The sequence below is a fragment of the Hoplias malabaricus genome, chromosome 14, assembly GCF_029633855.1.
Source record: "Hoplias malabaricus isolate fHopMal1 chromosome 14, fHopMal1.hap1, whole genome shotgun sequence".
NCBI classification, from domain to species: domain Eukaryota; kingdom Metazoa; phylum Chordata; class Actinopteri; order Characiformes; family Erythrinidae; genus Hoplias; species Hoplias malabaricus.
This window is the reverse complement of record NC_089813.1, coordinates 34,384,196-34,408,472: the sequence shown is the minus strand read 5'-3', so window position 1 is coordinate 34,408,472 and position 24,277 is coordinate 34,384,196. Positions and strand designations below refer to the sequence as shown.

The 24,277-nt window shown below is 40.5% G+C and overlaps 1 protein-coding gene and 1 long non-coding RNA gene across 8 annotated transcripts in view; one reads left to right on the top strand and one right to left on the bottom strand.

Annotated features, from left to right (window-relative positions):
- Positions 1-24,277, bottom strand: part of pde4d (phosphodiesterase 4D, cAMP-specific) — a 164,960-nt gene that overhangs the window by 92,615 nt on the left and 48,068 nt on the right. Inside the window, exon 1 of one of the 7 annotated variants that reach the window (XM_066644872.1) lies at positions 3,091-3,468. The exons of the other annotated variants lie outside the window; for them this stretch is intronic. Within the exon in view, the coding sequence (XP_066500969.1) occupies positions 3,091-3,347 (257 nt within the window). The 5' untranslated portion in view covers positions 3,348-3,468. Of the gene's footprint in view, positions 1-3,090; positions 3,469-24,277 lie in introns of those variants that run through there. 7 annotated transcript variants of the gene reach the window in all.
- LOC136666589 (uncharacterized) overlaps positions 10,454-24,277 on the top strand; it is a 31,438-nt gene continuing 17,614 nt past the window's right edge. The window contains exon 1 of the long non-coding RNA XR_010795392.1: positions 10,454-10,552. This is a non-coding gene — a long non-coding RNA (uncharacterized lncRNA). The remainder of the gene's footprint in view (positions 10,553-24,277) is intronic.

Genomic DNA, 24,277 nt, shown 5'->3' with positions numbered 1-24,277 from the left:
TGCCTGCATGGGTTTCCTCCCACAGTCTAAAAATACTTGCTGTTGGGTGGATTGGCTGTTCTAATGTGTCCTTAGGTGTGAGTGAGTGAGAGAACCTTTGAGTGTTTTGTGCCCTACAATAGACTAATGCTCCAGGTTGGGTTTATACCCTGGGCCCTATGATTATAGGTCAGCTCTGGACCCAGTGACCCAGTACAAGATAAAGCTGTTACAGGAAATGAATGAAGGAAGGAAGAACAAAATGGTAAGACTTTCCTGTTTGTACTTTGTTCAGAAGATTACAAGATACTTACATAAACCTTAACAACTGACATAAAACTACATTTTACTGGCACTGTGAAAAATAACATCCATTTTTGTATCTCCAATTTGAGGAGTTTTGATCTATCATTTTAGTCATTGGAACACTGCAGCTGTCCTTCAAATCGTGTGAAAATTTCATGATGAATGGACCATGGAAATGCTCCAAATGATTTGGAATTGGATACTGACTTCCACAGAAAGGTTTTCTCTTCCTCTTATGAAGTTACTATTTGAGATATATATTTACTCTTTGGACAGTTTTGTCCAAAAAGCAGCAGTTGACACAGACTACAACAGCTGAAGATTTATTTATTTGTCATAAAAAGCTAATGTAAATGTAATGTAGCCTTATCAAATATTAAAAATGACTCACAACCCAGGCACCAAACATTGATGATAATTTACTCTTTAAAGGCTAAGCAGCAGCTATATGAAAGTGTCAAACAAATAAATAGTGGAGTTTGAGTTCCTAACTTGTGTTTATTGATAGTCAGAAAACACGTTTTCATACTAATTCAATTCAATAAGGTAAACAGGGTAAGTACACTTACTTGGCCTGTTTTAGTTGGTGTTAGTTAACGTTAGCTTGACTCGCTAAACTCGGTGGCTCATTATACTCGGCTACGTAGCTGCATTACGGAGGTTTATAGTGTCGGATGAATTCGAGTTCGACTTCGATCACATTTACAAGAATAACGGTACCTCTAAATTTGAGTTTAGCTTATTGCTGGGCTATTGTCATGAATAATGTTGGTTATTTAGCTAGATACTGTCATAACAGTCAGTCATAACGGTGTTTTACCGCGGCGTTGTTCAGCTGTTGTCCACCAGTGACATCACGGTTGCGTTCAAGAATTTCCGTAGCGAGCTCGGGTTTTTCCGTCAATTGAATAAAATTGTCAGTTTTAAAGCAAATCAAGCTGCTATTTTCATTTTAATTCATACTTATATATGTCAGAAACTACAATAAAGTGAAATATTCATGGAGGTCCATTAAGTGGTGCTTAGCCTTTAAAATAGTTAAACGTTCAAGAATGTTTGTTACAATAAGAATAAGCAAATACTTCTAACTAATCCATTACACAAGTGGTATTGCCATCAAAGTTATAACCTTCCTTTGTGACAATCTGATTTCATGTAGCACACCTGCGATCAGCATCTACAGATGTAGATGCTGCCTGTTCCCTTTGTACAGACACATCTGCATGTTGGTACAAAGTACATAGCAACAAGAGAGAGTGGAAACAAGAACACGAACCTCCACGTCTATAATGAGCTCAAGCTGTGGCTCCTTGATTATATCTCTCCACACCGCATGATGATGCACACTGGATAATAAGCTCACACTCTGTTCACCAGACTCAGAAGGGATAAATGGCTTTAGAAAGGGAGGACGACTGCATTTCCACTATTTTACCCCAAAAGCCACAGTGTAATCATTATGATGATCCAACACACTGTTATAGCAGAGGCAAAAATGCGACTCCGTTTCTACCAAAATAACATCCTTTCAATGAAACAAAAGGCTAACAATCTAGAAACCAGAGGAGAAATTGGCAATGTTTGGCCTCCCTTTATGATAAATAAATGAGTCCAGAAATCTCTGCTCGTCCCACTGAAAAGAAGCAATCAGTTCCTCCACGTTCCTCAGCAAAGCTTGGGAGACAAGACAATGGTGTGATGAAGGAGGAGGGAAGACTAAATGGAATTCTTTTCCCTCCCGAGCGCTGAGGAAGGCCCACAGGGCACCCCTCAGGGATGGGCTTGGCAGGATCGTTTATATCATTGTGATTTATTCAGCGGTGGGGACAAGTTGCCAGGTGTTCTAAAAGGGGCGGCGATATCAAAAAGGGAAATGCGCATTAAATTTGCGCTGAATAATATGTTTTTCTATATGCAGACACACAGACGAGCTTCCTTCCCTTGACAGCACTTTAAACAATGCGGGGACTGACAGGTAACAGATAGGGTGTTGACAAGGTCACAGAGTCAATTTAGTGAGGGACAACAAATGCACTGCAATGTGACAGTTTCTCTTGCCTCAAGAAGCTCCGCTGTAGGAAGTGACACAGCAACAGCCAAGGACACAGACTGAAAAACCTAACGAACGTAAACAATACTGTTTCACCACAACACCGGGATCCCCATCGCCTTTCAAGGAACTGCTTTCGAAGTCAGTTAAAGGGATTTCCAAGATGCATCTCGCAATGAATTATCCGACAGAGTGTGACATAATTTGCTGGAGTGGAAGTGTTTATCCTTTTATATAAATACTTTAATAGGAAAAAGTGTAATATCCAAGTACCATTTTTATTGATATCCCATATTATTCAAAGTTGTGTGGTCTTTGCAGGGAACGCAAAGCTCATGCAAGTCTTGAAGCCTCAAGCCGGAAGAAAAATGGCTCTAGGTGTATTGGCAAAAAACCAAATAACGCCAATACAATTTTACTAAACCACTCAGTCGTTGCATGAGTAAATATTATTTTCACAACAAAATCCCAACTACAAATGGTTCTAAAAACAACAAAACATTTCACAATTAATGAACAGATATCAACTTTTTTAAAGTGCAAGTCAACGACAAATGGTCAGAGAATCCCTTGAGCCTCAGGGATATCCACAATCTAAGGCTTATTACTTGGTAACCGTGGACAACAAGTCACTATGTAGAAAGTGCCAAGTAACTCACACTTAAGTTAAACACTGTACAACCATAGAGTAACATCCATGGAGAAGTTTTTTCATCTGCCAACATGCAATCGTGTGTGTGGCCCTGGGCTCCTACCATGTGTGTGCGACGGTGAAGCGCCTCTGCTTGTGGATGTTGTTGTTGAGGAGCATGCGGCGCAGCAGGCGAGGTGAGTTTCGGGGCGAGAGGCGAGGAGAGATGGAGGCAGGTGAGCGCCTGTGCCCTCGGGGGCGCTCCTGCTGCAGTAGGTTCTCCCGCAGGATCTTCACCAGGTCCTCGTTCAGACCCACGTGCTTGGGCATGGGCGGCACGGCCAGCGTGTCCTGGTGGCCCACCGTGGCTTGCTGGGCCATCCTCGCCTCTCGCTGCGGCTCGCTCGCTGCAGCTGCCCAGATCCCGTCCGGCCCAGAGTGGCCCCCAGCGGTCCACACAACCACGGGGAGACTCGTCTTCCCCCCTCAGCCACCGCAGCTGAGCCCCTCGACGAAGAGAAGAGAAAAAAAAAAAAAAAAAGAGGAGAGAAAGAGCCGGAGTGCACGGTGAGCCAGCGATGGAATTAACGTGCAACTGTCAGGACGGCTGCAGAGCGGAGTGGAGCGCTGCTGAGAGAGGGAGGGAGAGAGACACTGAGGGAGGGGAGGAAAAAGTGATAGAGTGAAGAGAAAGAAAAGGAGGGAGGGCGAGAGTGTGAGTGTAAAGGAGAGAGAGAGTGAGAGAGGGACAGAGGGAGAACATGGGTGAGGAGAGAGAGAGAAAGAGAGAGAGACTAAGGAAAATATGAGAGAGAGAGGGAGGGCAGAGACTGAATGAAAACAAGACTGATGCCAGAGTGAGGGAGAGAGAGAGAGAGAGAGAGGGTGGGGGAAGCTGTCTGCAGTTCCACGCTGTGTGCTGACGCTTTGATAAAGACTTGTGAGAAACTGCCTGAATGTGTGTGTGTGTATAACTGAGGAGATAAGGTGACTTGCTCCTGGATTACTTGTCAGCTGTTGTAATAAACTGAACGCTTGATTAAACAGACCTTGACTCACACATGTCGTTTGTGAAAGAAAAACACTCTCACTCCAGACCTCCTAGAGCACTGATATAGCATCCACAAAGGTCTGTCCACGGAGCGTGCAGGGGTTAGAAGACACAAACAAACATTAACGACAGGACACAGTGCCAGCTCATTTATATCCGATATTCTAATACCTGCACTAATCAGATTTCATTTGCCTGTGCAATTTCTCAGAAGAGCTGTGTAACATTAACAAACCCAGCCACTGTGAATGTGACGACGGTTCCAGCCCGGCACAGAGATCCGGAGACGGGTTTGACTCTGGATTGTATCAAAACCCTTGTTAGTGGTGAATTTTGATGCAATCCAGAATCAAAAGTTTTACAAGTATTTTCCAGACATGCATTCTCATTACAAGGTCACATCTGCCTCGCAAAACTATCAAAAATATTTACTGTTATTTATCACAGTTAATTATTTAAATCGTAGCTAACCCTTGGTAGACACTGTTTATTATTAGAGAACAGACCTGAAACAGGACTCTCTGGAGCAGCTGAACAGCTGTCACTATGACCAATGACACACATCAGCAGAATGGATATTAGGCCCCTAGAATTATGCCATAGCAAGTCAATTATGAGATATTAAGTCATAATTATGAGCAATCGCTTCATTATCTTAAATTATATTTAGTGCCAACCAAGTAATTTGATTGGACAAGAGGCATTCCATGCGTGCTGATGTTGAGTATAACAGCAGTGGGACTTTTAACTCCACATGTATCACTAACTTACAGCTACATTCTATTACATTAATTTATCACACTAGGGGGAGCCGTTACGGGGGGCTCTAACGCATCAGCAGCTACCCTCAGCTGTGGGTGAGTTGAAATCCTTTTACAGGTAAATGTACACGATATCTGTAATCTGTTATTTGTTATCTGTATATGACAGTTGGCTGGCATACAGTCACATAGACCTACACAAAGTATCAAGCTAGTGTGCTAGTGTCGCTTGGCAACAGTCTAGTCTCAATGCAGCTGCAGTTATTTCTGTGGGTGGAGCCAAATAAACCATTACAAAATTAACAAGCGAATCATAATCTGCTATGGCTGGTTACTGCTAACTCAAAAATGGTGCCTGTAGAAATAACGTAAAAAAGGAATACTCGGGGTCATGCTGTTACTGAATATGGGCACCACTGGGACTACCCTTCTCTGGTGGAATCACAGCTGTGTTGATATTCATTATAACCGCATGATGTTGAATATAATATTGTGATTATAATAAAATTGTTAATTTTTTTTCAGGGTGATGGAATTGGGCTTCCATTGATTTCATATTGCTGATAGCAGATTAGTTAAATGGGACATGTTCTAACGCTTTACTGAGACCCAAGTGAAACATGTGGCATATTTTGGTCAAAATACCACAAAGAACAAACACAACCATACCATTTTCTTACTGTCTACAGCCCTGTTCAGAATGACCAGCCTCAGGGAGTGTTGCTTTAAATGAGAATGAGCTTGATTGATTTTTCATATATGTCCCATAATATATTTAAAATTCCAATAAAGATTGTGTTTGCCAGATCAGATTGGGACATTGCTACCTTGTTTGTCTTGTAGTGCTAAGCATCACTATTCCACACAAGAGCGGCACAACACGGTTACAGAGATTAGCAATTACATACGCAGCCAACAATTAATGGGGCGATGTGTCTGCTGGAAAATAAGCAAGCTTTCCTTTTACTAATCAAATCATATGCTCTATTTGGCCAAAAGTTTGTGGACACTGGTTCATTCAATGTTTCTTCTGAAGTCAAATATATAAACAGACACTTGGTCGTGATTCATTTTACTTCTAGGAAGACTTCAAATTAGATGCTGGAACATTGCTTTAAGGATGTGATGGCATTCTGTCCTGTGAGTGTTACTGAAGTGTTGGAGGGTCAGTTCTGGATAGCACTGGGCCTTTAACTCATCCCAAAGACACTGGAAGGTACTCCAGCACTGTATTTCTTTTCTATTCCACATTTGTCATTTAGCATGACTAAGCCCATGTGCAGCTGCTCCAGAGCACCCCATTCAGTTTCATTTTTCTTTCATGATTACACCCGCTGTGGGTGTCCTGAGTGTATCATTACATGCTGTATTAGATGTGATTCAGAGGGATTAGTGTATATTAATAGATAGTCACATTGTAGGCAGTTGAATTGCCTGTGATTTATCAATGTGTTGAGGGCCTGTAATTTGCTGTAGCACTTAGAACACTCTGCACCCATGGTCCTCATTTCCCGTCCTTAAAGCCCACGGTGCTGCATTTTCTGTGTTCTAACACACCTGACTCAGCCTGTGAAGGGTTTGATAATAAACCCATAAGTTGAACAGGTGTGTTCGAGTAGTGAAAACACTAAACTATGCCAAACATTCACAAGCAGTGGAGTTAAGAACAACAATTGTACTGGAACATGAATTTGATTTGTCCCTTCAGAGCACTAAGGTACACTATATATTTACTGCTTTATATATCATATATAGTGCTTTAAACATACAAATATATATAAATGAGGACCATGGGAGCAGAGTGTTCTGAGTGCTACAGCAAATTACAGGCCCTCGACACATTGATAAATCACAGGCAATTCAACAGCCTGCAATGTGACTATCTATTAATATACACTAATCACTCTGAATCACAATTAATACAGCATGTAATGATCCTCTCAGGCACCCATTTATATCCCCAGGCTTCCTGAGAAGACTCTCATGCTACATAACATTAATTATAAATTGTATTGTTCTACAGAGAGGGGAGAAAAAGCTAAATAAACAGAGTTATGCAAAAACCAGAGAATGCTTTTCATAATTTAATTTCCACTCCAAATGACCATTAAAGGGGACATGAAAAATTCACTTTGTCTATGAAATTTTGTCCTAGAGTGGAGGGAGAGAGACAAACCTGTGGAATATTAAAGATTAGAAGAAAAGGTGGAGCTTTCTCCCCAAACTGATACTGAGCTTGTGCTTGTGAGCTCCTGGTGCCAGTCCCAAGCCTGGTTGAAAGGGGAGGATTACACTAGAAAAGGCATCCAAGGTGAAGCATGTCTCATGCCTACTGTGGGGACCATTAACCGGAGCAGCCTAGTGGAAAAATATCCCAGATTTAAGCCTGTTCTATTTGAAAATATCTGTTTTGTAAAACTATTTTTCCTTGGCCTTTGATCTTCCAGAGGCTGGTGGATTATAAATATATCCTGGAGATTAATATCTTAATTACCTTTTTAATTGTATAATTTAAGAAATAAAGAGTCAGTAGTGCCCATAGACAATCAGCTTTAATAACAACACACTAGCTATGTAAAATATATGCCTAACAAATCAAGCTCCTTAGTTTTTTTTTTATATTCTCTTCACTACCATAACCCTTGAGCACCCTCTTTAACAAGTAGCTTGTCCCTGAAGCAAAAATGGGCAAGTGCGAGGACATTTTATTGAAAAAAATGCTACTATTTTTTACGATATTGTCCACCATTTGCTCTTTTCCTCCTCCTCAACCTCCACTTACTTTTTCAAGCACAAAGACCTTTTCTCAAAAAGTGTACATAAAAAAAAAATAAAAAAAATAATTGGGCCTCAAAAGCAACATTGCTTTTAGTCAATAATGGGGTCAGCAGGAGTGCTGAGTCTCTGCATTCTGCTGTGTAGGCTGTGTTAGTTATCTGTGCTTTTACCGTGAGAAAAAGGCCCATTAAACTGAAGAGGAAGCAGCATCATGAAGGCTTGCTGACCTCCCCTCACCTCACACACATTGATTTCTTCAGCCCCTGTGTTGCCCGGTGTATAGACACCAAACACCATAAACGACACCGACTGATAAAGCAATGCAAATCGGACAATGGGGGTCCGTTCAAAAAGCACTCCAAGGCACCTCAGGTGGACCGAGTACAGACTACACAAAAGACTTTAGCAGTAGCTCCAAGAACAATGCAACTGTTTGTCCATCTATGACTCGCCAGATATTATTAGACCTCCATTTTGTTTGCCTTCACCTGTATTAAAGGGTTATATCTTTATGCGAAGGGAGTTTATGGAATGGAGTATTTCCAGGACCACTGAGGATTTCTAAGACATGTATTAAAAGACATAGCAGGCTTCTCAGACATAAACGTACATCATGAATAGAAGATGACCTTTAACAGTATAGCAAAGCCCAGAAATAGACTGCAACTGTCTCAGGCACTCTGCCATAAAAAGCTGCATTCTGATTAGGGCTGTCATGATGAATATATCTATTTACTGATTAATCATTTGCATTGTTTATGAACTGGATTAGTGATTAGATTACAGTGTGATTGAAAGTAGTATTAAGCTGTGATTAGCAGTCTGTACATTTTTCACAAAAACTCAGCAAGGCAGCCATTGCCCAAATGCTAGAGAAGGGCTTGGGACCAAAAAGTTGTTGGTTTGATATCGGTTTCAATCCCTCACCCGCTGCTCACTGCCCCTGATCACTAATGGGCGTTGGCTCACTGCCCCTGATCACTAATGGGCGTTGGCTCACTGCCCCTGATCACTAATGGGCGTTGGCTCACTGCCCCTGATCACTAATGTGTTCACTGCCACTGATGGGTTAAATGTGGAGTCCAAATTTCAGTGCACTTCTAGACATAGAAACTCATTTTTAGGACGTTGCAAAACACTATTGTGGTTTAAAGACGAAAAACAAAAGATTCACTAAAGTAATCATCAATACTAATTGTATATTGGTAATCAAGTTAATTACCAAAATAAAAAACCAATGGTCTAACAGATATACATGCATCTTTTATTGCCTTTTTCTTGCTGTTATCTTTTTGATGTACAGTTAGTTTCTAGATGCCTGTGACTGAAAGTGGTTTTTCATTTGCTTGAACCTGACCAATCTTCAGCTCACTCTTTATTAATAGCAGGCATTGTGTATAACACTGACAGCAGGTTCAGCAGCCTTGCTCAAAGCATGTCGTTTCTCTGACCCGCATGCAGTCTCAAAGATATCTGAGGTGAAAGCACTCAGCTTGACCCGGCACTGGATAAATTCCCCTCAAGTCAGATTCCAGTAAGGTTTCTTCCACTTCTGCTCACTGAGGGGAATCAAACTCAGTTTCTCGGTCTTAAACATGCTTTTTGCCTCAAGACAATATCACAGCAGGTAGAAGAGACTCTGACTGCATTGTGTCCACAGTGTGTGACCAACTCGCCACTCAGTTTGATATAACCTTTCAAATTCCAGATAAATTATCCAGTTTTAAATTGTATAACTAATTATCCAGCTACTTAAAAGTTATGTTCAGGTTCATTATGAGGCTAATAAGGAATGTAATTATAAGTATGAGGAAGAAAGGCCTTGACGCACCAAACAGGGTTAGACGCTGCCTAATGCCTGGTGTCTTGGCTACGGCATTTCACATTCTGGCAATTAAAATGCAGAGCCTTGGAATTGTATTCCCTTTGGCTATTTCTGCCATTTAATCTGCTCTTCTCCATTAATAATGCAATTGCCCATGTGATCTAACAAAGTGAAATGCTGTAGATTTTTGTTTAGACTTGTTTGCCTCACCAGCTGTGTACAAGCAAGTGCATTAACTACAGGTGACAATTCAGTAGTGGCACAATCGGTTTAAAATGTGTGAGCAAGGATGTGAGTGAGTGATTTACAATTCAGTTCCACTGAAGACTGAAAATAATGCAGAATTCTGGCTGAGTTTACTCTGATAAATGAGGACTATTTCCCACTATTCCTTGGTTTAACTGGTATAATGAATATAAGACTCACTCCAAAATCTATTAACAACATGCTTTTGATTTGAGATTGTACACCCATCTACCCTAGGTTTAAAGCTGAACATCTCAAATGCTCTAACAGCAGTGTTATGCTACCCAGTAACAATCATTATGTTATGGTAGAGTTCTTTTGGGAAACATAAGTATAGGTGTGTGTGTGCGTGTTAGGAGTGGCTTTGACTGGCCTCACTCTGCCCTGACTGGAGGCTGCCTCTGCATCTCTAGTTCATTAGTTGAAGGACACAGGGCACAGTGGCCCACCGAAGTCAGCCCCGAGCTGTCAATCTCTCTCTTACTAATGGAGCCCGGAAAAAGCTTTGGCCTTACACAGCAAAACCGCCCCCTCAACACATCTGCCACCTCTGCTGCTCTTGCGCTCGCCAAGATTACCTGAGCCACGCGAGGCCATTTCAATTCACCTAGGGGCAATGGGATTCAGATATCTACTGAGCGAAATTCTCTGGTTCTAATTTTAGCCGTTCTAATTTGGGTTTGTTACAGCCTCTTCCCGAGCATATGCAACGCACTGCATCGAACTCTGATGATTAGAACATGGCATTGTGTGTTAGTATCCCTCCAAACCCCCTACCCAGCCTTCTCCCCATGTGATGTCTCCCTGTGTTTCACTCCTGTTACCCTTGGCAACATGGACAGGGAAAGACAAGTGTGTGCGCGTTAAAAACTGACGCTGAGCTGCAAATACACCAGAGGAATGAAAGGACAGAAATCTGAACGAGGTACTTTTCTTTCTTCTTGAACACACACACAGACGCTTGCAAATGTTTGAACCCTGGTTCAATTAATTGTTTTGTTGATTTTCAAAGCAAAAATAAGTTAAAGGCAACATATCATGTAACTTTTCATAAGTTAACACAGCTCCTTGGGGTCTAAATGAAACGTCTGTGATGTGCTTTGATCAAAATATCAGAAGGATCAAACCCCAGAGCAGCGCTCTTGACTAACTGCTTTTCCCCTGTTTAAACAGCCCGGTCCAGAGCGGCCATTTTCTGCGCCTGTTTCTTTAAATGAGAGTGAGCCAAAGCTCACTTCAGTGTGAGAGCCCAAGAGTGTGGAGCAAGAAGTAGGTCAGGTTTTTAGACATTTTCACTTGGTTCTCAATTTTTCTCTGTCAGAAGCTGTGATTGGAGAGACTCAAAGGACATTTCTAAAGTCGAGTTGTTGTATTTCACATTGTGTGTGTGTTGGAGGGTTCCAGACCCAGGTCTCAAATTTCTTTGATAATACACTGAAAAGTTGATTTCTTTATAATACATACCCCTTCTTCTACAGGACACACATGTAACTATGGCATTTTATCTGCCTGTTTAGGTGTCTTTTTGAAATAATGGGTAGGGCTGGACTATATTTCAATATCAATATATACCGCAATATGAAATATTTCAATAAAAATGCTATTATTTTTATACACATTATCAATATTTCAGTATACATTTAAAGCATCTGTCACTGACTGAGGGTCAGTACAGGACACTGCCTTCAGTTCACTGCACTCAATTTTAAAGGTAGCTTAAAAATATAAATATTAATATTGACAATGCCAATATATTTTATTATTATTATTTATTTTTTTTATAGTGATTTGATGTTGCTTTCAGTTCGTGGCAGTTTTTCTTTTTATTGTATCAATACAGGGGGTCCTCAACTTACGACGTTGATCCGTTCCTACGTCGCGTTGCAAAACGATTTTCGGTGTAAGACGGATATACGTACATACTGTACGTAAATAACATACTGTAAGCACTTATCCTATCCTAACACCTATCCTCCTCGGTCCCGAGCCGCGTAACCGTGTGTTCTTCTGCCACGCACTCCAAACACGAAGTTCACGTTACGACATTTACGACGCAAAACCACTTAAGTCAAAACAAGGCTTTATACAGTAAATGGGAGATGTGTCGTAACCACAAAACATCGTAACTCAGGACTGACGTAACCCGAGGACCTCCTGTACTGGAATTATATCATATTGACCAAAATAAAGAAATATCTCGTGATCAGTTTTGGCCATATCGTCCAGCTCTAATAATAAAAATTTTAAAAAGCATAACCAAAACACAGAATATGTATCTAAAATAAACAGCAAAAATGTACTTATATCCACTCAGAGGATCCTCAAAACATATCTGACCCAAGGCACCCAAATTATATATGTTAGGCACGGACAGCGCAGAGAACAGATCCGAACAGACAATCCCACCACTGCACACTGGTTCTGTCTCTGAGGGCCCCTGGGCAGGTTGGCTGCTTGTCGTTTGGCTGGAGTTTTACGCTGCATGACTAACTGCCTTCCAGCTGATCACGGAGAACTCTGTACATTCCGATGCCAGCACAGTTGCTCTGAGTCATAGCTGGGAAGCTTCACACAACAGGCACCAAAATCCCCCCGTTCTCTAAACACCAATGTCCTGCCAGGCTGAGGACAATACACAAAAACTGTCAACACACAGGAGCAAGATGAGACAAAGGCATACATTGCAGATGATACTGTGCCATTTTGTTATACTGCTAATGGCTGTCAGATAAGCAGGTATTGTTGCCCAGAACCAGAACGCAACAGCATTTGTGAAGCAAATCTTGGACAGGAGCACAACAACATTAAGAGGGAGTAAAAATATGTTACAGGAGAAAGCAAACAATTCACCGTCTCAGTACCTAGACTACGACTATATAGGCATCATTTGGTGCCATCAAATGGTATCTAGATTTTATTTTAGTAGTGTTTGATCAGCATCAGGGGCGTCTCCACTTTAGTAGCCGGTGGGGGCCTGGCTAGTTTCTCATCCGACATTATTAAACCAGGAATGTGTGTTTCATTCACATTCTTTTTCATTTCCTCTTGCACGTCTAACCAGTCCTCCAAGGCTTTCAGTGGGCTGCGTTGTGTAACACAAACAAATACACACACACAAACTTGCATTTAATTAGATCTGTGACCTTTTTTAGCAATTTAAAACATTACTCTAGCATGAGGTCGAATATTATTTGCGCATAATTTCATTCCGTTGCTGTCCATACCGAGTTTACAGTACCCCACCAGGCATTTCATAGCACATTCATGTGTGCTTTTTAATAGATCACTGGTGTTTGTAGATTAGCATGCCAGATACCTGTTAATTATACTTTTTATCTCGTTTACATGTAATTATCATAAGCGTTCTCTGTGATTGTACAGTGTAGTTGGGTATTTTGACAGGTGCTTATATATGAAATGTTATTATTATTCACCAAACTAATGAAAACACATCCAAGTGACACTGCAGCTAACAATATTTTCAGGCCGTTTCATTAGCACAGCATTCTGAATTTCAAAGAAACATTAAGCTATGTTTGTACTGAAAGAACACAGCTATGGTGGTCTCTGTGGAATACAGAGTCTGACAACAAGGAACACAATAGAATAGATCAACATCAAAACTAAATCAGTGCATGCCCCATTTGTTTTAAATACACTTTACATTTAATTTCCAGTCTTTTAAAACTCAGAAGACTGTAAAATGTGATGGCGTTCACTACCTTGGTAAAATCATACATAGGTCTGGGTTGTCCAAAACATTGGCGCCCTCTTGAGGACCTCTGAAGACTGGAAGACAACATTTGCACTAAAATAGCTCCCCCTCATGGACGCTCAGAAGAACAACAGGAAAGGATTTTCATAATAATACAGACTTCAGGGTTTTATGAACTCAATGCGAAGGGACAATTAAAATAAGGCTTTATTTAAAAATTTGAATGGTACATGGAAAGGGACCGTCCAAACATTTTTTCCAGTGATTCCATTAAAGGAGTCCACTTCATATGCCATAAAAATATGGATGTACAGTACCAGTGAAATGTTTGGACACACCCACTCATGGAGGGTTTCCTGTGTTTTGGGACATTTTCCACATATTGTGAATGTACAGTAACAGTCAAATGTTTGGACACCTTCTCATTCAGTGGTTTATTCCAAATGAATATGGAAGACAACTATGAAGGAACACAGAATTATGTAGTAAACCAGAAGGTGTTAAACAAACCAGAATGTGTTTTATACTTCAGATTCTTCAAAGTAGCCTCCTTTTGCTTTGACGACAGCTTTGCACAGTCTCATCTCTCTCTCTGGCCTCACCAAGAGTTACTTCGTAGAACTGCTCGCCTTCTTAATGTGTTTGAGACCATAATTTGTGTTGTGCAGAGGTAGGGGCTAGTACATAGTTCTATACAGTCACTACTAGCCCTATACCACCAATGATTAATTAGGTGTGTCCAAACTTTTGACTGGTACTGTACTCCTAAATTATGAACAGAGAGGATTCCAAATGAATGTGAAATGTAAATTCAAAAGATATACTATATATACTTTTCCTAGTTAGTTTCCTACTAATAGACTGTGTCACCAGTGATTGTGCCTCGATATAACAAACTCCAAAATATGCTGTTATATGTAATTAAAGTTGTCCATCCACCCATACATACAAAAAGCCTTATTCCAAATACCTAATTAAATGTCCGATCTATGCCGAGATGCATTTGGAATTCTCTATTTATTGAAGAATTATATTCATAATGTTCTTAAGTGGTTTAATTGAGACCTGTATGAAATAATGCAACTGTTAACATTTTATATTGTTTATGATGATATTGTTGTTGTCCCACTTTCGACTGCTCCCATTTAGTGGTTGCCACAGCATGTGAACTGACCCGCACACTCAGCCTGGCACAAGCTTAATGTCAGATGCCCTTCCTGATGCCATCCTCTCAGTCCACCCGGGCATGGTACCAACAGCAGCACACTGACGAGCAAAACCCTCAGTGGCTGGGTGGAAGACATGAGGAAAACACACTGAACTACAGTGAACCAAGGTTCCACACGCCCCGGGCAGTGACATGTTGCGGCATCATACCATAAGATATGACAACAGCCTGCTCTAACTATAATTATTAAAACAATACAGTAATCGAGACTGAGCGGCGCATTTGCATTTAATGATAAATATTTAAATATTCAGTAATACGCAAAAAGGCGGCACAGTGGTGCAGCAGGTAGTGTCGCTGTCACACAGCTCCAGGGTCCTGGGTGTGTGGTTTCAAGCCCCACTCCAGGTGACTGTCTGTGAGAAGTTTGGATGTGTTCTCCCTGTGTCTGCATGGGTTTCCTCCGGGTGCTCCGGTTTCCTGCCACAGTCCAAAAAGCACACGATGGTAGGTGGATTGGCTGTTCAGTTGTCCCTAGATGCAAGTGTGTGAGTGTGTGTTGCCCTCTGAAGGACTGGCGCCCCCTCCAATGTGTGTTCCTGCCTTGCACAAATAAATAGACAAAACTTTGAATGATCCATTGTGTTGTTTGAATATCCAGACAGTAAAAATAGCTCTGTAAAACAACTGTCTGTTGTTCAGTCTGAATTCACTACAAACTCCCCACAAACAAAAGCTTCAAATAAGTTTTATACAAGACTTACACCAGCAATGACAGACTCTCCATTACTAAAGCCAAGCTTCTATACATTAATGAGATGTCTAAACGTGTGACACAAACCCTGGAGCAGCTCCTGCCTGAGACAAAGCAGAGCTGAAAAACACACAATGGAATAAATCCTTCATCCCTCAAAAGGTCACGCTGAGACAAATACGTGAATAATCTACTCGCGGCTTCTGCTTCCCTGACCTTAGAGCAGACAACTGAGGCTGCACTACAGTTCACTTACACATCTACAGAGAAATCCTTTCCACAACAAGCACTGTTTCAGCACTCAGGGCTCCTTATATGACAGAGATGCTTACATTAAGTTTGAATTAGGTCAATGACCTGGTTATTTCCTGGCTGGATTATTTTTTGTGATTTTCTCCTTGCTCCAGTATTGTTTTATGTAGCTTCCCAAACCCAATCCTCACCATATTCTTAAAGTGTTTTCATTACACTATTAAAAATCATTTTAATGGGGTGAATTTTCTTTTACAAATTCACTATTATTGCATTATTTTGAAGTACATTTGAAGCGCCATCAAATCCAATATCATTTAAAGATCACACATGGAGCAAGAGAGCAATAACTAACGCATTTACTGCCATTTCTCACTCTTCATTGTCTCATGAGCTTCATTTCCACTCAATTATTTAATCAGAAAGTCAGTAATAATGGTATTTCTCATTTGTATTTGCTCACTCAATCTAAAACTAATTATTTCAAAACACACAAGACTGTTATTATTCCTGTTAGGGAGTCATTTCATGCACTGGGCCCTAATGCTGAAACAGTCTATTTTTGCTGGTGCACTGCAAAAACCCCTGCTGTAATTAATGATGTGGTTTTAAAAAAAACAAATTACCACAAGAGGGCAGCCTGGGTCTGGGGAAACAGACTTCATATACACAGAGCCCAGGCCTATTGCTCTCAAAGTACTAACGTATTTATTTTAACGTTATCTACAGTATGGCTTTGCAAAGTTGCTGTACAAACGCTTAAAAATATATATACAATAATAATAAAAAAGCCTGGGTAGTTATTTACATGATTCTGAATGTGCAACAGCCAACAAAAGGAGGGTTAAGCAGGTTAATACAGTATCCCTAAACGCTGTGGTTGCTTTTTCACCATAAGAGGGCAGAATTCTCTAAGATGGACTCCCATCTCTTAAATACCAGTGTTTCAAGCCCTGTCCTTCCCAAAGTTTATAGTCTATATTGTATGATTTTATTAGTTCTGCTAACATTGCTTTCCACAAAATTGGGCTTAGTTTGATCACTGCATTAAATCTAACCCTGTACTGATTTACATGATGTTATATTACCACCACCTAACGAAGTGTTCATTAGATTCAATAGTGTATATCCACTGTGGCTGCCAACAATTTCACCATAACAGGGCAGAACTGTCCGAGATAACAGTTCTTAAATCTCAGAGTCCAGTCTTCTGTATACTAGAGATTTACTGGTTTATTAATAAACAAAAAAAATAGCAAAGAACCACTGCTCCCATGATACATTTTCGCAAACTTTTTCAATCGGCTGTCGTCTGAGAAGATAATTACATCTCAGTGCCCGGAACCACTGAAGTGACTCTGCTCTTAGTGGGAGTTTTGAAGTCTATGCCATCTGCTCATTCCGCTTGAGTGGATGCTGTATTTCAGACATTCTCACTCAGTTTAACTGAGAAGCGCACTAAGATTCACAAGTATTAAAGCGATCCCAATACGCCAGCGATATTAAGTGTGGTCCCAGCGTTTGGTGCACATTCTTATCATCGGTGGAATACAAGTTCACATATTTTTATCTGATAACATGAGATTTGTGCCTGTTGCTTTGGAGTGTGACTCAGAGACTGAAATTACAGTGCGGCTGAAAGCTGATCACACGATGCCTTCTATATAAAAATACATTAATAATCACTCTGTGCTGTGAAATGACAGGCTTTGGGTCTCCTTTTCTTATCATAACATTCATCCACACAGGCCTGACAGTGAGGTATGTATTTTTCGCAGCTAGAGAGGTGTCATGTAGCCCATCACCGAGATGACATGCCGTGACAGCATTCAGACCAAGTCTATATGCAAAGAAAGGGCCTGCTTTTGCATTTAATCACAGCTCTACATAACACCACTGAGATGTGGAGGATTCCCACTCACAATCCATTTCTTTAAGCGCTTCTTCATTAGCAGAGATTTACTAGGTAAAGGGTTTTGAGTAGGGGAACTTCAGGAAAGAAGAATTCCTTTTCCTAATAGCTCAATCTAAAACTGATATATTCACTGAAGGGGTAATTTATTCATCTGGATCATTGCGCTGCTGGGATTGCTTCCCTTGGGACATGGGCGCTAATCTTGCCATGGGATAATCATCTCTGCATTTAGGAAAAGGTTTAAATAAACATTGTTAAAATATCATTCGGATCCTTGTTCGTATCCGACTCAAAATATGAGCTCAATAAACGAACTATTCACAAAAAAAAAAAAACCATGAATATGCAGAGACAAGTTTCATAACTAGTCACTGTTAGCATCACATGCTAAATTTAGTAATCAGCTGGAATTAGGAAACGGTTATAATCATCTCACAAAAAAAGAAGAGCTCATTTCCTCAACGTCTGGTTCTTTGAGACAGAGTAATTTGACAGCACTGCTGCCTCCCCCACACACTCAGACACAAACAGACACGGAAACAATATGAAATAGATCCATCTACAATAAATACAGAATGTAATTGTGCTTCCACTGATTCTAGCTTCAAACTAATCTGTGTCTGTGGTCTCTTTATGTCCTTCCTTGATGAAAAGAGGCCAGAAATGTCAGGAGAGACAATTCGGCAGCATGGTGTCCGGTGGGATTTCTCGGAACCGGCAGCAGGTCAAACTATGACCTTCTGACCTTTGGCAGAGTCGGTCACAATGGGCTCCTGACATCAGACAGCAGTTAGATTCCACTCGGGGAACAGAGAGAGCAGACTCCTGTCTACAGGAGCACCATGTGAATCACAAACATGTCATAACAGGATGTCTGAGAAGCCCTGGGAACACATGGTTTGTCTGTAATTTATGCATAGAGCACAGCAGTGCTGAATGAACACTCGGGTCTTTTGGCCTTTCTCAATCAGCTGCTGTTTTGTTTTTTTTACCCCACCAGAAATTCGCCTGTATTTTGCTCCTGAATTCTAGCCTCAGCACGGTTTCTGATTTATGACCTCACCTGGTGTCTTTATGCAGATGGATGAACACAGACGAATGGATGAATGGACCCATCCATCAACCGATAGATTTTTTTTTGGTCTGACAGTCTACATTGATTTTCTTTATAATTTTTTTCTTTTAATCTAATCTACACTCTGTTTTACTACATATTATTTTCAAAATCAAATACTATGACATACTACTAACCTTGTGTTTATACTGGAAATGAGAATTGCATAAATGAGATTGTACAGCATGGGATATTTTGTCCCGTAATTGTGAACATGCACACGCATAACAATTTTTGATACATAAGAAGAAATAAATGATACTGCTCCAATAATGTAAACTTCCATTAGCTATTTAATGAGGTTTTGTGTGTTAGTGCAATGGAGGTTATGGGTTCAAGTCCCACTCCGGGTGACTGTCTGAGGAGTGTGGTGTGTTCTCCCTGTGTCTGCGTGGGTTTCCTCCAGGTGACTGTCTGTGAGGAGTGTGGTGCGTTCTCCCTGTGTCTGCGTGGGTTTCCTCCAGGTGACTGTCTGTGAGGAGTGTGGTGCGTTCTCCCCGTGTCTGCGGGGGTTTCCTCCAGGTGACTGTCTGTGAGGAGTGTGGTGCGTTCTCCCCGTGTCTGCATGGGTTTCCTCCAGGTGACTGTCTGTGAGGAGTGTGGTGTGTTCTCCCTGTGTCTGCCGGGGTTTCCTCCGGGTGACTGTCTGTGAGGAGTGTGGTGTGTTCTCCCTGTGTCCGCGTGGGTTTCCTCCCACGTTCGGAAAAAAAAAAACACACGTTGGTAGGCCAAGATCTGAGTTACGAGCGAGTGAGCTTATGCCACCTGCCACTAGGTGGCCCAGTGAGCGTTAACTTGGTTAGCTATCTAGCATTTCCGTCTTATCTCTGTTTATAGCACTGTAACGTTAAGTGTGTAGCGAGTAAGTTAAGCAATAGAGCACGAAAAAATAATAAATAAATAAACCTCCCCCAACCTCCTCCGCAAGCACCTTTGTCTGATCTTCAAGGTAAATACATTTAATAGAAACAATTCATTTCTTTACATTCTCTTTTATTATGTATTATTCTTTTTTTTTAATTAATTATTTATAAATGACATTTTTTCTTCTTTAAGAAGTTGTGGTTTTTCAGGGGATAGAACGGATTTATAATATTTCAATTCATTTTAATGGGGAAATTTAATTTGATATACGAGCAAATTTAGCTAGGAGCTCGGTCACAGAACGAATTAAACTCGTAAGTCAAGGCATTATTTTTTAGTAAATTCACTATCGATTTGGCCCATTTTTTTTTTAACAGTGTACCCATCTTCCAAGCGCAACTCATGATTAATCTGAAAATTCTCTTTTTTTTTTTTTTTTTAACTTAACAGACACTGAAGAGAATAAAAATGAAGCATTTCTCTCTGATGTGCGTTCTTAAAGCAGTATGTCAGATTTCAGTGGCCATGTCTGGTACATACTCGGTAGTATTCCTGAAAAAATATCTAGGAAAACTGTGCACAGATTCAAGCTGTGTATCACTGGTAGGGGGCGGACATGACTCCTGGAGTTCCAGCTCCAGAAATAGAGTAATGGCCTCCACAGAACATACTGCACAGTCCTAGCTCAAGCTTCGGCCTTCAAAGTTCAAGATCCTCACCAGGTCTAAACAATGATTTAGTCTTAGGATAATTTTCTTTGTAATAGATCTCCTTCTAAATCCCAAAGCGCTGCTAATATTTGAAGCTTTTTGAGGCTTTAAAAATAACCAGTGTATCATTATCATCAGTCAGCAGCAGCTAAGAGCACAGGGGCTGACCCCCTTCTACCCGCGGCCTGTGACAAAACCTGAGGCTCTTTTTATGTTTTATTTCACAACATATAATCAGCCGATATTTGTGTTCCAAAAATAAACCCTATATTAATTTTTTTGATCAAATTTCTTCTACCAGTGCCCAATACCTTTTAAAATAACTCCCCCCTCTTCCCTGGAGACTTTCCTCATGCGTATGAGCACGGCGAGAGAGCAGTCTGTGACATTTTCAAACCTCAGGAGACAGAAACACGTCCAGAGTCACCTTTCCCAGCTCTTATGTTCTATGACTTTCTGTAATGCAGTGATTCTGACATTGCTCAGTGGCTAATGATGTGTGACTGTTTCAGTTTTCTCATCCAACACTGAAGAAAGGGCATTGCTTTCATGCAGTGATGAAGCCTTTCTCAGGAACAGGAGTGATATAGGGTCAAAAACAATTATTATTTCTATTGTTCTATCGTTATCGCTCCATCAATTAGTAGCTTTACTGCAGTCACAGCACTTATTCACCATACTGAGCTTCTGCAATCTCTTGTTGTGCAATTCATGCTTTCTTGTAAGATGCTGATGCATGAAAGCTTTGTTATGACATAGTTACTTGTAAAAAGTACTGGTGTTTTTTATTACTATTATTTCTGGGTTGTTTATAAACCTGTACTCTAATCTCTATCAGATACCTACAACCTTTTGCATAAAGCCAGTATTGAAGCTACTTTACAGATGACCATCTGTGAATGTGTGTGTGTTTATTCTTCTACCTACTTTCCTCACTGTCATCACCTGTCTTTGAGTCCTGCTGTGATGATCCATGCACCTGCAGAAACACTCACACTCCTAGGATGCTAGAAAAGAGTCGACTGGCAGGAATATTGACCCATGTCCACCCCTGTAGTCACTTCACCACAAGAGCAAACACACAGCAGCAACACTCAACGTCACAGCACTACCTGCTGGCTAATGTATTCCTAATTAAAACTCAAGGCAAATCAGCAATAGCTTCATGGTCCACAACGAGTTAATCCCAGGATGCAGTAATAAAAAAAATAAAAAAAAAAGATTTATGAAACCAATATGAGCCCAATGCATAACTAAATTTTTCACTTCCATTTCTTTCCCCCGTTTTTGAGGAGTGTCTGTTTTTCGTAACCCCCTGGCAAGTTGCAAATATTGAATTTCATGTCCAGCAATTAATCTCCCGCACACCCACGTGTCGATGAGACACAGACTTCATCGTGCCGATTGCCAGGAGCTGCAGTCAGGCCCTATCAGCCAACAAGGATAAAAATGAAGCTTGCGCTAATGGTTTCATTAAAGGGAAGGCAAATTAGAGTAAAACACATTTCATTTTGACAACACGCTTTCCACCACTGAATAATATATGCTACATGCCCAGGCTCCAATGCCTGATAAATGGAGACGTCACCATGACTAAAATCACCAGCAGCTAAGCTTTATGCCCATTCTGAAATACGAGGGGTCTGCAACATCTAAACAATAGCTTCTCATTAAGGTGGAGAAATCCCTGGCAGGTAGACATACCATCACAAACAGCATGCCCTTTACAGTAAAGGAAGGAATTCTATTCTTTGTCATATCCTTTTTCACCTCCACAGACTCATGATGTAATAGGGTAAATAGCATGCAAAGACATACAAAGCCCTTGTGCAGCTCTCAGCAAGAGTAGCCCAGTGCAAACCAGGAAACAGCACAAAAGGCAACAAAAACCCTATCTAGAATCAATATGAGAAACCCGGACACTCTTACCTTGGAAGCGTAATTGGCCATCAAGCAGGGAGCAGAATTCCAGGGAAAAGGCACAGAGGGAAAATGAGAGAAACAAAAGAAGAGAGAGTAAGTCAGAGGATACTATGCTTTAATATCTTCAATGTGCCCTCTCCAATTCAAAACAAATCCGCTGATTTGCAAACTTTTTCTAAAATATTTTAATTTGCATCTGCTTGTGTTTTTAAACGCAACTCTCACTAAAGAGCAGGCTTCTCCTGTATGATAAATAAAGAAAAAAAAAAAAGAGAGAGGGAAGACAGTTACTGAAAACCCTAAAAATACACCTCAGAAGATCAATTCCATCTCTCATAAATATGCATCATTTTCTCTCAAACCATTCAAGCATATACAATGATTCTGCATCTAATTTGCATATTATATATTTGAAGGCTATTATTAATAAGCCCTCCTCTGAGGACTGAGGAAACTAAAATCACTTCAGCTATACAGAGCCATGCTCTCCAAATTGGAGTGAGTGATAACAGGCAGTGGGAGGGGTGGAGAGAGAGGCCATGGTCTTTTTCGCAATTTATCAACATGGAAATTTAGGACTAATTTCAGATCCCTGATTCAGTTCCTCATGGTGTATGGAAGAAAAAAAAAAACAACAACAATAATATTAACAGATATAAAATAAAGGTACATTCAATAAATAAATAAACAGAGCTTGTCAAGCTGCTCTTGGGGTGGGGGTGGTGTGTCCTGTGGGTCTTGGCAATCTCTATAAAATTGGGTTAATTACTCAAACCTTGGCCAAATGGGGCTAACTCATTTAAAAGGCAGGTGCTGGGTGGTGGAGACTGACTAGGCTCAGTGGACCTAGATGAACTGCTCAGCATACGAGCCGCTCTATAGGAGAGCAGTCAAGAATAATAGGCGAAGGCCTGTCAAGCAATTACTGTTGTTCTGCGTATATGGGTGGGCAAGCGTTGCTTTTTTTCTCTCTCTCTCTCTTCACTACAGGTAATAATGAGTCCCTCAAATCTAACTGATGGAAGGAATGGACTAACTGTTAGTGTTCGAGTCTCATGCAATCAAACTTTCTACTGCATCTAAGCAGTAAATATTATACACTATTGATCTCGTTTCAGAAAAGGAAGCAATCAGAACCAGTTTCATTAAAGCATTTTTCAGCACATCAAACATCGTAGAAAAAGCATGCCAAAGGACAGAGGACAGCCTTTGAACGAACTGCAAAGTAGATTTCTGAAACTACTCTTAAAATTAAAATAATAATAAACAAATGTGCTTCTTTATATAATCAGTTGTTATTCTATTCAAAATCTAATTACATACAATCTTTTTACAAATAAATACGTATTTTGTAACTAAACTCTTCATTTCTGGTTTCCATGGGCATGTTAGCAACAACAGGATCAAACATTGCTAATTTGACTACTTTTTGTGCTGACGTACACAGTCAAAGAGAATAGCACAATGGCTGACCGTTCTACGCTATCTAACACATAACTACTATAATAATAGCTAATCACCCTCCATCTAGCTTTGATTTCCTGGCCGCACTGTTTCACTCAACTGAAATCAGCCTCTCATTCTGGGAAAGAAACCACGGTCCATCATTTACGTTCAGTGAGTCAAATAAACAGAGTTGATGTGATGCCTTTTTATTCACTCTTTCTTTCAGAGTTTACTGGCCATTAGATACCTATGAGTTACTGTGTATGGAAAGACCTGTCACTGTAGCTTTGTTGACAGTTTTTTGTTTTGGGATTTTAGAGAAATTATAAATGAAACACGCTGTATTTCGTATTTCGAAGAAAAACTTAAAACTCCCACAGAGGATTAACTGCTTGCCTTTTCACTTTCAATCAAACAGTGCGTACAGGCAGCTTTTACACAGACTGAGGGTTTTTGGTTTTTTTTTTTCCATTAACTGCACATTCAGTCACAATAAAAGTCAGTCTCTTCAGTTATGGTTCTTATAAATCATAACAGAGCTAGATAAAAGTGGTTTAAATGGCCGAACAAAATTACAACTTTTATATCATTCTGGGAAAAGGGAAATTCTGATTATATGAACAAAGTAATTGCCAGGCCACCAACATCAAATAGAGAACAACTTTCTGGTAAACCTTATTTAAATAAAAGTCCATCCACTGAGTGAAAAAGCTCAAATTACTGACCATCTTTAGCCATTTTCTCTGGGGCCAGATTCTCAATGTGGGGTAAAGCAATCCAGCAAAAAGT